Here is a 16,462-nt window from a genome sequence, read left to right as displayed (position 1 = left end):
GATGCCAGCGAGGGGCCTTTGGACAGGAAAATATTTACCCTTTAGTAAAGCTTTAACTCCCTAGCCCCCTACTTAACACTGCTTAGCAGAGGAAAACCTATGCTTTTGATATGTGAATGAGTGATAATCTATATTCTTAAACACTCCAGCACTCAAACCAGGGTACTTATAACATTTATCAGTGTGTAATGCTTCCTCGGGTGCAGCCCTCCACAATTCGGGAAAATTCCAGAGAACTGTAAAAACACACACAAGAGGGGGTGGACTCCTCGTGCATTGCCTTCATAAAATGTAATCAAATGCCAAGAGACAAAGACATACAAACGCATGAAAACAGCAGGCATATACAAGAAATACAGCCTTAGAAGGCCTGTCCTATCTCGGAGTAGCCTGGTAGGAAAGCTAATGCGTTTTAGGAGTCAAGATCCCTTTTTCAGAACCTGCCAGGTGTCCTGTTCGCCCTGAAATTACTAAGGGACACCCTAGCCCTCCCCTCCAAGCATGGGTCAATGGGCGGGATCTGAGCAGGTACACCCCTATGAACCTGGGACTTAGAACACCGTTGCATACATAAAGGATAAAAAGCAAGATAATTAAAAGCATATATAATATAATAAATATTATATCAGTTGTACATGTTTCTGTACCCAAATGATAACTAAATATATGTATACCTATCGAGAATAAAGAAAAAAAAAAAAAAGAGAGGGGCGCACCTTATATGGACTGAAATAGTGTGATGCTTACCAAGATCAATGTGGATAACCACAGATGTATGCACAAACTCTTTCCCAAGATTACGGTTTGTACCAATGGCACACACAAACTTTTAAAGTGAATGGATATGCACCAACCTAATGTCGGCTCTGTATATCTAAGGCCTCATTGAGGCCCTTGGGAGACAGGGTGTAAAGGTGATGGATCCAGAAGGTCTCCTGTCGGCATAAAAGCTGGTATCTTCTGCCAACATACTATCTTCATGGATGGCTTCAATCCCAAAAACTTTCAAGCCCCTGGGGTTCTTGCCATTCTCACCCCTGAAATGAGCCATTTATGCCGATGGGAGGCTTTTGGATCCATCAGCTTGACACCCGGTCTCCCAAGGGCCTCAATGAGGCCTTCGACATACATAATGAATGAGGAAAGAACAAAGAGGGTGCACAGGCCTAGTGCATTACCATAAAAAATGTTTAATAAGAAATAAAATAGGTGTTGTACTCACAAACGAGAATAAAGTCAAGGCACATCATAAAAGAACAGCTGGGTCAAAACCGCTGAGTAACAGTCTGCAATGGGGAGTGTAGACATCCAATAGGCTGACGCGTTTCGAGGACTTGCCTCTTCCTCAGAGCCACTGGGAAGCCACTGAGGAAGAGACAAGTCCTCGAAACGAGTCAGCCTATTGGATGTCTACACTCCCCATTGCAGACTGTTACTCAGCGCGGTGTTGACCCAGCTGTTCTTTTATTATGTGCCTTGACTTTATTCTCGTTTGTGAGTACACCTATTTTATTTCTTATTAAACAATTTTTATGGCAATGCACTAGGCCTGTGCACCCTCTCTTTGTTCTTTCCTCATTCAGTATATTTGGATTCCCCCGGTCCATTTGAGGGCAGCAAGGTGTGCATGTTCCAGGACATTCTTAATGTGGTTGTAGCCTGCATCGAGTCCATCCCCAAGCGCAGGAGCATTTGTGTTTGCTGGTTCTTAGACACATACCCTGGTCTAAAGGAGTCCGTACCCTCTTGTGTGTGTTTTTACAGTTCTCTGCAGAAGTGATAATACACGCTAAGGCTACTGGAGCACAGAGAGGTGAAACAGTATAACCTGTGAATAGTAAAATGTATAGGAAACAAAAGCACTGTCTAGTAAAACATAGACAGACATAAGCATGAAAAAACACATTTCTACACATCCCAGAAGATAGACACCACCTCTGTCTCAAGGTAACAGAGTGACATACCTAACCCTCTTTTTTGTGCGCTGCATGAATCAATTTGTGCATTTAGAGAAAGCTGTACTTTTCCAAGCTCAAAATCCCTTTTTTAAACACACTGACAAATGGTTCTATTAATAGTTCCTAAAGTCTAGTTGAGGGAGAAAAGCAGGGAAATGATCACAAATTCCTCAGTTTAGCCCTAACCCACATACACTTCCAAGGACAATGAAGGAAACAGTAACAAAGGCTCTTTAAGATTAGCCAAAGTCTAAGACTTTACAAGAGCCCAGGCTAGCAAAAACTAGTATTTTCTTGTCTTTTACTGCTGTGGTCTGTAGAATATACATACACATAATAAGAAACAAGCAGTCAGCTCACCGTATGTGAGCCTATAGTATTGTATAGCTAAATAGCTAAGAGAGTGTATGCTCCAAACGAATTATAAACACAGTGCAGCACTGTCTTTACAGTTTTTTTTTTGGTATCACAAATGTTGTGCTGGTAGCTTCTTTCCCAAACCACATTAGAGCCAATGATGTCCTGTCCCACAGCTCCATAAACATTCAACCTACTGAATAACAGTTTGAATGGCCTCATCTTCCATCACCCTATTTAATATGACAAAAGGGAAGGAAAGTGGCAGGTACCTTAAAATTGTTTGGGGTTTTTTTTTGTAAATGGTGGGTTGTATGCCACACTATGCACCTCTCCACACAGCAATGGTCCACTTCCCCTTGCCCACCTTTGGGTGCCAATTTATTTCTGAGTGTGTCACCACCAGCATGTCACCTGACACTGATCCAGAACTACCATCACTCACACCCGAAAGCCTGCTACAACTCGCCTGTTCATCCTGCCCAAATTACAACATCAGCAGGGGCGGCAACACATGGTACAGACTGGGTACAACTACTACCATCAAAGCAAGGAAGGGTGGTTGCCTCTCCACCATTTTGGAGGCAGGAAACCTAAGGGGGAAAAAAAACCCCCACACATTTAGAGAAGGTAATTGGCTTAATTTTCCTGTAATGTATGAGGAAGCATGGTGTCTTCCAACCCCAATCCCACCTATTCTCACCTGCCAGGTGAACTGCTCCTTCGCAATACTGGGCCTAAAGAAATAGTAAGAGTTTTTTTTTTTTTTAACTAACATACATGTCACACTTAGCTGCTCTGTGCAATGGTTTTGCACAGAGCAGTCCCAAATATCTTCTTCTCGAGTCCCCTGCCAGAACTCCTGGCTCCTCCCCATCGACCAGTGCCCCCAATAGCAAGCCGCCTTCTATGGGGGCACTGACGCATGCTTGCTCCCGAGCCCTGCTCTATGCGGCCATAAGATACATAGAGCAGTGGCTTGGCCATGCCCCCCACTATCTCCTCATTGGCTCACTGGCTGTGATTGATAGCACTGAAAGTCAATGGCTCCTGCTGCTGTGTCTTAGCCAATGAGGAGAGAGACCCTGTACAGTCGAGGCTCCCATGCACATCACTGGATCAGGATGAGGCAGAGGTGAATATTTGGGGGGGCTGTGGGGGGTGCAGCACAGAGAAGGTTTTTTACCTTCATGCATCGAATGCATGAAGGTAAAAAACCTTCAGCCTGTTACAACCACTTTAAAAGTGTGAGAGACCCATGTCACTGCCATGGAAGGCTGCTAGAAATGGTCTTCCATAGTGCTGTTCCTGTTCAGCCAGAGAAAACAGAATAACTGACCAGTTCTGCAAAATGACTTCCTTATAATGTGTTTGGTGATATGTTTCCGATTTCTGGTGGGTGCAGCCTATGATGTGCCATTTTGTAAAACAATTTGGGAAAACCAAAGTGATGAGCAGGAAGATTGTACTCACTATATGCATCTTGTGGTTTGCTTTCTTATTATTGGCTTGATTCTTTATTGCTAGGGCAAAAAGGTGGTACTCTATTTATAGTAGCATTACCAAAACTGCTGGAAAAGTACTACTGCAAGTTAAAAACTAGACAGCTGGATTGTAACTACTAACCTTCATCGTTTTGATAAGTTTTATTGTAAGTTGTCACAAACTCCTTAAATAATGACAATGTCTCAAGCTGCTCATCCTAAAACAAAAAAAAAACACAAAAAAAACAACACAAAAAAAAAAAAGCAAAATTAATGTTTGTTACAGTAAGCAACACTAAGATTCCTATCACACCAAGGCTATAACAGTATTCAGGGCTACATAGACATACAAATTGTTATACCTCTGTTTTCGATGAAATCTTTTCCCGATTTGTAAGTGATGATGTCTCTGCCACATCTTTTATAAAATCTAGAGACCAAAGGAGAGGCAGATATGAGGTAAAAAAACATGCCAAAAATAATATATGTAATAAAAAAACTAAAATGCTTTCACATCATACAGACCTTCTTGTGAACACAACTGATGCAAGACTTTAGTCTCATTTAGCCATGACACCAGCAACACTAAAAAGTTGCACTTTACTCCCTGTAAAACAAATAAAAAAAATAAAAAAAAAAAAGGAAGAAGTAGTGATTAGTTATTAGGTGATGAATTCGGAAATCATCATATTAGGCTACATTCACACTGCCGTTGTGCCATGATGCAAATGCCAACGACCGTAATCTGCTCATTCCTGCTGCTGTTTTTGACCAATATGAGCAGCTAGTTGCAGCGGAGCCCTATTCGTGGCTGTCTGCACAGCCAGTGAATTCCTTCCTCCTAGAGTATAAGCTTTAATGAGCAGGGCCCTCGGTTTCCTCTTGTGCCAAATTGTATTGTAACTGTAATGTCTACCTTCATTTTGTAAAGTGCTGCGCAAACGGTTGGCGCTATATAAATCCTGTATAACAACAATAATAATAATTACCTGTAGTGATTGCTGCTGGACACACACACACTGAATCCAGCAGTGATCACTGCAGGTAATCACTGGCTGTGTGAATAGTCATGGCCATCGGCAACCTGACATTAAAGTGTACTGTCTTTGTACCAAGCTGTAAAGTTTATAGTAATAATAGGTACATATGTGACAGCTATTGGCACAGAAACTACCAAACCCTAGAAAAAACAAAAACGACAAACACAAAAACAAGGAGGTTTACTTATAAACATTAGGGGGGAATACTCTACTTCTCTACCAATAAAATCAGAGCGATTATATTCTAGGAAACATTTAAAAAAAAAAAAAAAAAGACTGAACACTTGACTGCTTGACTGTAGGCAAGACACAATTGTCTTTGTACTCCTCAACTGGTTGCCGCCACACACGCTTGCCACCATTTCAACCAAATAAGTTTATCTTGGTCTCATCAGATCACAGGACATAGTTCCAATAATCTATGTCCTTAGTCTGCTTGCAGGCTTTCTTGTGCATCATCCTTAGAAGAGGCTTCCTTCTGGGATGAGAGCCATGCAGACCAATTTGATGCAGTGTGCAGCGTATGGTCTGAGCACTGACAGGCTGACCCCCTATCCCTGCAACCAATGCAGCAATGCTGGCAGGACTAATATGCCTATTTCCTCTATTTCCCAAAGACAACTTCTGGATATGACGCTAAGCAAGTGCACTCAACTGCTTTGGTCGATCAATGAGAGACTTATCTGAGTGAAACATGTCCTGTTAAACCACTGTATGGTCTTGGCCACCGTGCTGCAGCTCAGTTTCAGGGTCTTGGCAATCTTCTTATAGCCTAGGCCATCTTTATGTAGCGCAACAATTCTTATTTTCAGATGCTCAGAGTTTTTTGCCATGAGGTGCCATGTTGAACTTCCAGTGCCCAGTATGAGAGAGAGAGAGAGCAACACCACCAAATTCAGCACACCTCTGCTCTCCATTCACACCTGAGACCTTGTAACACTAACGAGTCACATGACACCGTGGAGTGAAAATGGCTGATTGAACCCAATTTGGAAATTTTCACTTAGCGGTGTACTCACTTTTGTTGCCAGTGGTTTAGACATTAATGGCTGTGTGTTGAGTTATTTTGAGGGGACAGCAAATTTCCACTGTTAAGCAAGTTGTACACTCACTATTTTACATTGTAGTAAAGTGTCATTTCTTCAGTGTTGTCACATGAAAAGATATAATAAAATATTTACAAAAATGTTAGGGGTGTACTCATGTCTGTGAGATACTGTATGTATATATCTATATAAAGAGATAGATATCTATATCTATCTCGACCAACTTCATCGCCGAAGTCCAGTAGCGCACCAATTTAGGGCACTTCCACAACATATGTGACAGAGTACCATTCTCTACCAAACATGGGCATAGAGGAATGTCCGTCCTGTGCCATGCATTAATCTTTGTGGGGTATGGCATGTGAGGTGGATTATAGAAAGTTGGGTGAGCTTTTGGGAACAGGCTACAGATATTAATAAAACATTAGATAGAAAGCGCTGCATAAACTGTTGACGCTATATAAATCCTGTAAAATAATAATAATAAAATAAATAATTGTGGACCACTCTTTGTTGGATATGTGCTCCAAGTCATTAGACCACTGCATCCTACATGTAAAAGGACATAGCCCTGGATAACCATTGTATCAATGCTCCATATAGAGAAGATATCTGGCCCTTTTTGGTTGGGAAGAGCACAAGTTAATTAAAAAGAGTGGGGTAAACTAGGACCCAGAGGGAGGTTTTAGCCTGTACTGAGATGGCATTTCTAAGTTGTAAGTATTGAAAGAAGACACAGTTGGGCAGACCAAACTCTGCTCTAAGTGTTTGGAAGTCTTCAGCAGTTGCCTATGGTATAGCTGAGGGACATACATGAGTCCCACAGATGTCCATGAAGCAAAGCCCTTCAATTTAAGGAGTTTCAAGTATTATGGTTATTGAGAATATGTGTGAATGTGGTGAAGCTTTGATAATAAAAATAATGGTCCGCCTTACACCACATTTTGTCCATTAATCCTGATGTGGGGAACTGGGCTAAAGCTTTAAATTTGCCTGCTTCTAGGCAAATCATCGGTAGACACAACACCCAGGAGAAGTGATTTGACAAGGTCTGGATGTGTGTCGTCTCGCCAGGCTGTGAAATGTTTTAATTGGGCTGCAATATAATAAAGAGTATCATCAGCATATAATGCCACTTTCTCCATCTGTTCACCTCTACAAAAACCCACAATACCTGGGATCCTCACAAATGGCTGCTGTCAGGGGCTTGATTGCGAAGGCAAATAATAGCAGGGAGAGTGAACAGCCTTGCTGCGTCCCTCTCCCTAATGCAAATTATGGGGATAATGCATTATTAACCCGAATACGGGCAATTGGGGCATGATATAGCAATTGAAGCCATGAAAGATTCCCTTAGTTTAAATTTAGAGAGGATTTGCCATAGGTACCTCCATTCTACACTACTGAACGCTTTAGCAGCATCGAGAGACAGGATCATCCTATCGCCCATATTATCAGAAGGAATTTGAGGGTTTAGGCAAAGCCTGCAAATACTGACTGCTAATGTAACTTATTACCAGTCAAGTATATGCTTTTGCCCCTAACAAGTTATGCAATATAATACATTTTACTATTTATTATTATTTACTATTTTGCTATTAGTAATGCATGATTACAATCCTCAGCATACGAATGTTAACATCAGCACAAGTATGTTACATGATTTTATATTGCTTTTATCATATTACATTCCAACAGAACAGTATGTAGTCATGTATTCTTAGCATCACTATTGCCTAGTTAGTGACATACAAGTGAAACTCGAAAAATTAGAATATCATGCAAAAGTTAATTTATATCAGTAATGCAACTTAAAAGATGAAACTAATATATGAGATAGACTCATTACATGCAAAGCAAGATAGTTCAAGCCCGTGATTTGTCATAATTGTGAGGATTATGGCTTACAGCTAATGAAAACCCCAAATCCACAATCTCAGAAAATTAGAATATTACATGCAATCAATAAAACAAGGATTGTACATAGAACAATATCGGACCTCTGAAAAGTATAAGCATGCATATGTACTCAGTACTTGGTTTGGGCCTCTTTTGCAGCAATTACTGCCTCAATGCGGCGTGGCATGGAAGCTGTCAGCCTGTGGCACTGCTGAGGTGTTATGGAAGACCAGGATGCTTCAATAGCGGCCTTCAGCTCTTCTGCATTGTTCGGTCTCATGTCTCTCATCTTTCTCTTGGCAATGCCCCATTCTCTATGGGGTTCAGGTCAGGCGAGTTTGCTGGCCAATCAAGCAGAGTAATCCCACAGTCATTCAACCAGGTTTTGGTGCTTTTGGCAGTGTGGGCAGGTGCCAAGTACTGCTGGAAAATGAAGTCAGCATCCCCATAAAATCTCATCTGTGGAAGGAAGCATGAAGTGCTCCAAAATCTCCTGGTAGACGGCTGTGTTTACCCTGGACTTAATGAAGCACAGTGGACCAACACCAGCAGATGACATGGCTCCCCAAATCAACACAGACTGTGGAAACGTCACACTGGACTTCAAGCATCTTGCAGTGTGTGCCTCTCCATTCTTCCTCCATACTCTGGGTCCTTGGTTTCCAAATAAGATACAAAAGTTGCTCTCATCAAAAAAGAGGACTTTAGACCACTGAGCAACCGACCAGGTCACTTTTTCTTTAGCCCAGGTAAGACGCTTCTGATGTTGTTTGTTGTTCAGGAGCGGCTTGACAAGTGGAACAGAGAGAACATTTGAAGCCCATGTCCAGGATCTGTCTATGTGTGGTGGCTCTTGATCCACTGACTCCAGCCTCAGTCCACTCCTTGTGAAAGTCGCCAAACCTTTTGAATGGCCTTTTTCTGACAATCCTCTCCAGGCTGTGGTCATCCCTGCTGCTTGTGCACCTTTTTAATTTCAAATAGTTTTTATTGAAAGATTTTTAAACAAATATATTAATGTACAACGTAAAACATTGCAGTTCACATTAGAATGCGGTATCAAGTAAAGGAATACATAAACTGAGGATGTGTTTCCCCACCAGTTGGCTGTAGACGATGTGGGCATGTTTTCATATCATTGCAAGACAAGTATATACTAATGTGAACCATATTGGTATCGAAGTATGTTAGGAATAGGAACGGAGAGGGATAGAGGAAGGGGGGGGGGGTGTACCAGTCAAAGCATTGGTTATGCGATAGTAATGATATTAGATGGATTTCATTTAATAGAGCAGTTAGGGTCTTAGAGCCAACTAGACCATTAAAATTGGAATTTATGGTATGTGAAATTTTGGAATGCTGTTCGCTTTTCCATTTCACATTGGAAATTTAGGTCAGAAATAAGGGTTGAGATGGCAGGGATGTTGTTGGATTTCCACAATCTGGTAATATTAGTTTTTGCCGCTGCTAGTATGTGGATTATGATAGTTCGTGAGTTTGGGGGAAATTTGTCTATTCCTATATTCAAAAGGGCTAAGGTTGGATTTGGGGGAATGCGGGATCCTGCTATTGAAGAAATTAGTTGAAACACTTTATTCCAAAATGATGTAAGCGATTTACATTGCCATAATATGTGAGTGATCGAGCCCAATTCTCCACATTGTCTCCAACATTTAGGTGAGTGTTGGGGGTAAAAAAGAGCACGTTTAACTGGTGTTAGGTACCATTGATGTAAGGTTTTTAAGTATGAGTCCCAGTGGGAGCTACATTTAGAAGCCTTGTATGTAATGTTGAAAGTTTTCGCCCAGATGTGTGGAGAAATTGGTTGGAGAAATTTGCTTTCCCAGTTAGTGAGAGAGGTGGTGTGTATGGAGAACTGGGCATTGATTAGTAGTTTATAAAATGTCTAGGATTCCTTTTTTAGGATATTGTGTTTTGAGGAAAAAGAGGTAAGCCGTGGCAGGGATTGTTAGCTCTGGAGGTAGGGTCATTGTGTGTAGGGAGTGAGATATTCTTAGATAGTTGAAATTTTCATTATTAGGTAAATGGAATTTTGATTGGAGAGTAATGAAGGAGTTTAGTTTGTGGTTAGTGTATAAATCTCGTATATGTGATATACCGCTGATTTCCCATTGTGACAGGTTTAAAAAAGGGGATGAGGAGGTGTAGAGTGGAGATAGGCGCGTAGATACTTTTCAATTCAGAATCGGGGTGGTTTGATGATAGGAATTCAAACCAGGCCTGTAGGGTGGCCTTCATACAGGGGTGTTTGATTAGCAGGTGTGCTTGAGAATTCTGTGGTAGGAACAGTAATTTATCAAGTGTATATTTTAGGGAAGGAAGGTTTTCCATGTTGGACCATGTCTTGTCTTTAGTGGGGTGCCACCAAAAGAATAATTGGTCCAGGAGCGTGACGTAATAAGATTTTAAATGTGGAAGTCCCGCCCCTCCTTTAGAAGGAGGTCGTAGTAATAAATTTGTCGAGTACCTAGGTTTTTTGGAGTCCCACGTGAATTTGTTGAGGATTGTCTGGAGAAGAAGGAATTGGGAACTGGGATCGGGAGAGTTCGGAAGATGTAGAGTATTTTCGGCAATATGCACATTTTTAATGTAGCAATTCTGCCCAGTGTTGAGAGTAGATGTACGTAATTGCTTGAGTTCACATGGAATAGAGTCAAGTAATGGCTTGTGGTTAGCATTATATAGTTGGTTTGTTGTATTAGTAAGTTTAATTCCCAGATAAGGGATGCTGTTCCCATGTAAAAGGGAAATGGTTACAGATCAAATTTTGGATTTTAGGCGGAGTATATAGATTCAAAATGGAGGATTTTGGTTCGTTAAGTTTATAGTAAGAAATGTCTGAGTAATTGTGGAGATGGGTACATATCGTTTGGAGTGATTTGTAAGGGTTAGTAATCATGAGAATAATGTCATCTGCGAAGAGACTAATTTTATGTTCTGTTTCAAGATGAGTAATACCCGTGAAAGAAAGTCGTCTCTGAGTTTGGATGCCAAGGGTTCAATCAGTAAGGTAAATATTATGGGTGATAGTGGGCATCCCTGTCTAGTGCCATTGGAGATTTGGAAGGTTTGTGAGAGAGTACCGTCGGTTAATACTTTGGCGGAAGGGTTGGAGTATAGTGAGAGTATTGCTTATAGCAACCAATCTAGAATCCCAAATTTCTGTAGGGTGAGTTTCATGAACAGCCAGTTGATTCGTTCAAAAGCTTTTTCAGCATCTAGGGACAAGAGTAATGAGGGTTGTTTAGTGGACCCTAAATTGTGTAGTAGGGATATAATTCTTCTAGTTGCGTCAGGTGCTTGTCGGCCTGGGATAAAGCCTACTTGGTCTGGGTGGATTAGTGTGGGAAGGTATGGGAGCAACCGTTGTGCGATTAGTTTGGTGTATAATTTTATGTCCGTATTTAAAAGGGAAATTGGTCTATAATTTTGAACCAGTTGGGGGTCTTTATTTGGTTTGGGTATTGTGGTAATGATGGATTAGAGCATTTCAGAGGGGAAAGTACCTGTGGATGAAGCATGGTTGAATAATGTAGATAAATGTTGTATGAGGTTGGGTGCGAACATTTTGTAGAATTCGTTTGTAAAGCCGTCATTGCCTGGAGATTTGTTAAGGGGTAGTGTTGATATGCTTTGTTGTATCTCTGTAGGAGAAACTGGAAGTGGTAAGGATGTAAGCTGAGATGGTGTAAGACGCAGTAGATTGATAGTGTCTAAAAAGTTTTGAATGGTTTCAGTTGTGGGTTGGCATGTGTCAGGGTCATTATTGATGTTGTACAATTGTTGGTAGTACGTTGCAAATGCATTGGATATATCCTGTGGGTTCGTAAATAGTGTTTGTGTGGTTGGGTGTTGGACTGTAAGGGTGTGACGCATGGATTAATACTGGTGTGTAATGTTAAACTGCAATATGCTCTTTGGTCAGTAGATGGCAGCAAAGTACAAGAATCGATTTTGTTGTGACTTTTGCTAAGACAAGATAAAAGCTTATTTACCCTATAAAGTTTAATGAATACTAATTTAGGGGCCGAGTAGGACCCTCAGAAGAGTCATAGTGAACTGTAAATGCAGGTTTAAGGCTGCAATTAAGAAATGACTTACTGCATCACAAACTCTATGTGAAGGGGAGGAGTTCCCGTGCTGGAGGAGGAAGTGGAGTCTGGGTCTGGCTGTTGGATGCTGAGGACGTCTGGGGAATCTGTGTGGGGCCTGGAAGAGGATTTACGGCTCACAGTGGAATCTGGCGAGGGCACCTAAGGAAGATTCACAACGAGACCAGGAAACAAGTGACTGTATGGTCCAGTTCCGGAGTGGGTCAGGAGAAAGCACCAAGAGCCTGCCAGGGAACCGTAAGTGCGGCTTTGCCGCAGCACATCGCACCACACGTGGTCAGTGACATTTTGGATATACCAGAAAGTTACAAGAGACACACTCCACTTTCCTTTGGATTACAAATAGTATTGCACAATACTTAGGGTGCACCCCAACGTTATATCTTGCTCAGGAACATTCAGGTGCAGCCAGGCTGCTTTCTGGACATTGGGGAAAGTCCGCAAGTACGGGGGTAGTGTTAGACAGTATTATTCTTACTGTATGGTTATGCGCGGTTATCATTCTGTTCACGTATGCTCAACTACATGATCACTATAACTGTTCAGTAAACGTAATTGTTTGAAAAGAACCGCTGTCTGTGTCTGTGTGGCATCATGTACCCTCTGAATCTGTGGGCCCAGCCCTCGGCTTTCCTTCAGGACATTGGCAATTTTTGATTTAAGTCGTTTTTGATTAACCATTTTCGATAAGAGGGAGCTCGCTTTATTGCCCAGTGCATAGAATTTAGATTTAGTTCTCTGGAGGTTGAGATCGTAGTTGTGTAGTAGAAGGAGTCGTAATTTATTTCTATCTGAGGTCAAGGTTGCGGCCGTGGAGGGATTTGGGTTACTTTTGTTGGACTCGTCATTGAGTTTGATGATGGTTAGTAATTGGTCAATTTGGTGGGATTGTTGTTTCTCGATATGAGAATTTAGTTGTATGAGGATGCCTCTCATGTATGCTTTATATGTGAGCCATAGTGTTGTAATGGGTATGTCGGGAGTAGAGTTGGTGTCAAAGAATAAGTTGTGAGCATCTAACAAGTGTTTCTAGTGATCTATGTTTTTTAGTATTATGGAGTTTAATCTCCAAATGGGCGGGAGTGTTGCGCGTTGATTGTCGTCTAATGAAATGTTGATTGGAGCATGGTCTGACCAGGTGATCGTGCCGATTTTGGACGAAGTTATGTGTTGCAGCGTCCATTTGTCTGTGAGGAAAAAGTCAACTCTGGAGTATGCAAGGTGTGTAGGAGAATAATAGGTGAAGTCTCTTTCAGTGCCGTGTTGGCATCTCCAAATGTCGTAAAGGTTGTGGTTGTGTAGAAATTGATTGGTTTGTTTAGGTGCTCTTCTGTGGAAGGATGAATCTATTTGTGAATCGCCAATAATATTGAAATCTCTTCCAATTATAAGTCTGCCTTGTTTTAAGGAAGTGACGGTTTTGTAGGGCTTGTTGTAAAATTTGATCTGGTGTTTGTTGGGACCATAGGCGTTTACTAAAGTAAAGAGAATGTCATTCAGTCGGTAAATTAGGATATGATAGCGACCTTGGGAGTCGGTGGTTTCGGAGACGAAGCTGAACTGGATAGAGTCTTTTATGGCGGTTATGACGCCATTTTTTTTCTTGGGATTAGTAGCCAAAAAGACATGCGTAAATTGGTTGAGGTGGAGTTTGGGAGTTCTGTTTGTGGCAAAGTGGGATTCCTGTACAAAGAGGATGTCGGCCTGAGATTTTCTCGTTTCTCTTTGGAGCATCGACCTTTTGAATGGCGAGTTTAAACCACAAACATTAAGAGAAGTGAGATTAATCATATTGTGTTATTTGAATGCTGAGTAGAGAATTGCATTGGAGTCTAAAGGGAGTGAGAGGTTTCGTGGTTATTGGAGCGGAAGAAGGTGTTTCGTCAGCTTGGTTGAAGCTATTTAACTTAAGTCTCGTATTTAAGATGAGAACTTCACAAGATTGCAGCGGAGTCCGGTGATCAATAGAGCTATAGGGAACGACTGGTGGTACTGAGGAGGAAGGGGGAGGTGAAGGTGGTAGAGGGTAAAAAAAATACTCGCAGATAATGCAAGTGGTCTGCGTAGCTGATCGTGCTACTACAGATGTGGGGGGTTTGATTAGGCTTTGACCATAACGTAGGTCATGCCAACTAGAACACGAGAACATAAAAATTTTCCAAACATGGCCGACCGCCAGAGAATAGTGAGGTGGTATAGCAACTTGAGGTGTGAGAATGGTAAGATGTCAGAAGTTGGTTGTGGTTGGATTATTCATCTTCCATATTTTGGAGCGTAGTAAGTGTAGATTGTTGCGTTTCTCCAGGGATAATATTCCAGGCTTTAAAGGAGGTCCAAGCCCTCTTCAAAATTTTTGACAGTAAAAATTCGGCCCTGCTGTCTGATGGTTAATTTTGTGGGGAATCCCCATTGGTAGGCTATGCCATGGTTTCTTAAGGCCTTCGTAATGGTTACCATTTTCTTGCAATTGAGTAGCGTGGCCTTCAAGAGGTCTGCGAACAGCCGGATATTGGCATGCGGCAGTGGGAGTGTAGATGTGTTCCTGGCTGCTAGCATAATTTTGTCCTTGATATGATAGAAGTGAATTCGAGCCAGGACAGCTCTAGGGATAGATGCTGACAGGAACACTGGTTTGTGTAAACGATGGGCTCGATCGATAGCCAATTCGAGGTCAGAGAGAGATGGAATGAGGAGTTTCATGTATTGTTGGATGTAGGGAAGCAATGCCTCATTAGTGACGCTTTCAGGAATGCCCCTGAATTTGATATTATTACGTCTTGAAAGATCCTCTAAATCAGCAAGTTTCAAATTAATTTGGTCGATGTCACACGTGTGTTCAGTATGTGCGTCAATTAGGTCGTTGTGCGCTGTAATGATGTCACCCATTTTGGATTCAATATGTTGTATCCTGTGTTCCTGGCGTTGGACTGCGGTATTGAGTTGTAGAGATGATGATGATGATGATGATGATATGTCATTGTGCAGGGTCTGTATTAATGATAGGAGCATATTTTTCATAGATAGTTCCGTCAGTGGCTGCTCTGCCGCCGGGAATGCCTCTATTGCTGGGAGGTCTGTGTTGATTTGAGGAAGTGGGTGAATAGGGGCCTGATAGTCTGGTCTCTGGTGTTCCAAGTCCAGTCTAGGCCTTGATTTGGCTGGGCTCCTTGTGGTGGGGGACATAGGGGGAGACAACTCACCAGGATCCCCTGGGTATAGTGGATGCTGCAGCCTGGGATCTTTCATCTGGCTCTGTGCTTCATTTGTCTGCCTGCAGTCCCCTGTGTGTCCGCCGCAGGTGCCATCTTGGATTCCTATCGATATGACAGGAAAGAATTGTGACAGTTTTCCGGGCTGTCCCGGGGTTTTTCTCCTTCTCGGCATGTCTGTGGAGGTGCAGGCACCTCTTATGTAGGGCTCAGTGTGCCTGGATTTCCCTGGGGTCTGTGCGAGCCGCTCTCTTCACTGGCGGCTGGACGGAGAGCTCCGCTCTACGCGTCCATACGGGTGCCGGCCGTGCATGCGCCCCCCCTTCTGCATCTTTTTCTTCCACATAACTTTCTATTAATGTGCTTTGATACAGCACTTTGGGAACATCCAACTTCTTTTGCAATTACCTTTTGAGGCTTTCCCTCGTTATGGAGGGTGTCCATGATGGTTTTCTGCACAACTGTCAGGTCAGCAGTCTTTCCCATGATTGTGATTCCTACTGAACCAGACTGAGAGACCATTTAAAGGCTCAGGAACCCTTTGCAGGTGTTATGGCTTAATTAGCTGATTAGAGTGGGACACTTTGAGCCTAGAATATTGCACCTGTTCACAATATTCTAATTTTCTGAGATTGTGGATTTGGGGTTTCCATGAGCTGTAAGCCATAATCACAATTATGACAAATCACGAATTGAACTATCTCATATATTAGTTTCACCTTTTAAGTTGCATTACTGAAATAAATTAACTTTTGCATGATATTCTAATTTTTTGAGTTTCACCTGTATATTCTGTGTACTACGTTCAGCCCTGGTGAAGAAGGACCAGTGAGCACAAAATGCATTGGTTACTGTTTTGTGACTTCTTCAAACACCAATAAAAGCTTACTGAATTTATTTGAAACTAGTGTGGCACTTTCACTCTACTTTTCTTACTGCCAGTAATAAAACCTGACAGATGTTATAACCCTTATACCGTATCCAAAACAGAGTTTAGTTTTTTTTTTTACATACAGAATCAAACAGACCTACAATCTTGTGGAAAAATAAGTACACCCTGGAAATTGTTCACCTTTGTCGACATATTTGAACAGGCAAACATTAGATCTTCATTTAAAAATAGTACCTACAGATAATGATGATAAACTTGTTTTTTTTATTTAAACATTTTATTCATTTCCAATTTCCCATTTTTACTAACATTAAAAAAACACACAAAAAAAACCCAACATAACAAAGAACATATACATACATAACAATCTATCAAAATATTAACATATATCTACCCCTATCCCCCCCACCCATCACAACCTCCCCTCTGTGATTTACCTTACTT

The 16,462-nt window shown here is 41.7% G+C and overlaps 1 protein-coding gene across 4 annotated transcripts in view; it reads right to left on the bottom strand.

Annotated features, from left to right (window-relative positions):
• Positions 1-16,462, bottom strand: part of LOC149451932 (cathepsin F-like) — a 492,728-nt gene that overhangs the window by 419,848 nt on the left and 56,418 nt on the right. For all 4 annotated transcript variants that reach the window (XM_089689960.1, XM_089689959.1, XM_089689958.1 and 1 more), the window contains exons 3-5: positions 4,325-4,406; positions 4,162-4,229; positions 3,942-4,017 (exon numbers count right to left, since the gene is read on the bottom strand). In XM_089689960.1, coding sequence (XP_089546086.1) covers positions 3,942-4,017; positions 4,162-4,229; positions 4,325-4,406 — 226 coding nt within the window. The remainder of the gene's footprint in view (positions 1-3,941; positions 4,018-4,161; positions 4,230-4,324; positions 4,407-16,462) is intronic.

Source organism: Staurois parvus, unplaced genomic scaffold (assembly GCF_062004578.1).
Source record: "Staurois parvus isolate SC_StPar_1 unplaced genomic scaffold, SC_StPar_1.0 ptg000505l, whole genome shotgun sequence".
Taxonomy (NCBI): Eukaryota; Metazoa; Chordata; class Amphibia; order Anura; family Ranidae; genus Staurois; species Staurois parvus.
The sequence above is the reverse complement of the archived record's forward strand: the minus strand, read 5'-3'. Positions and strand labels throughout refer to the sequence as shown.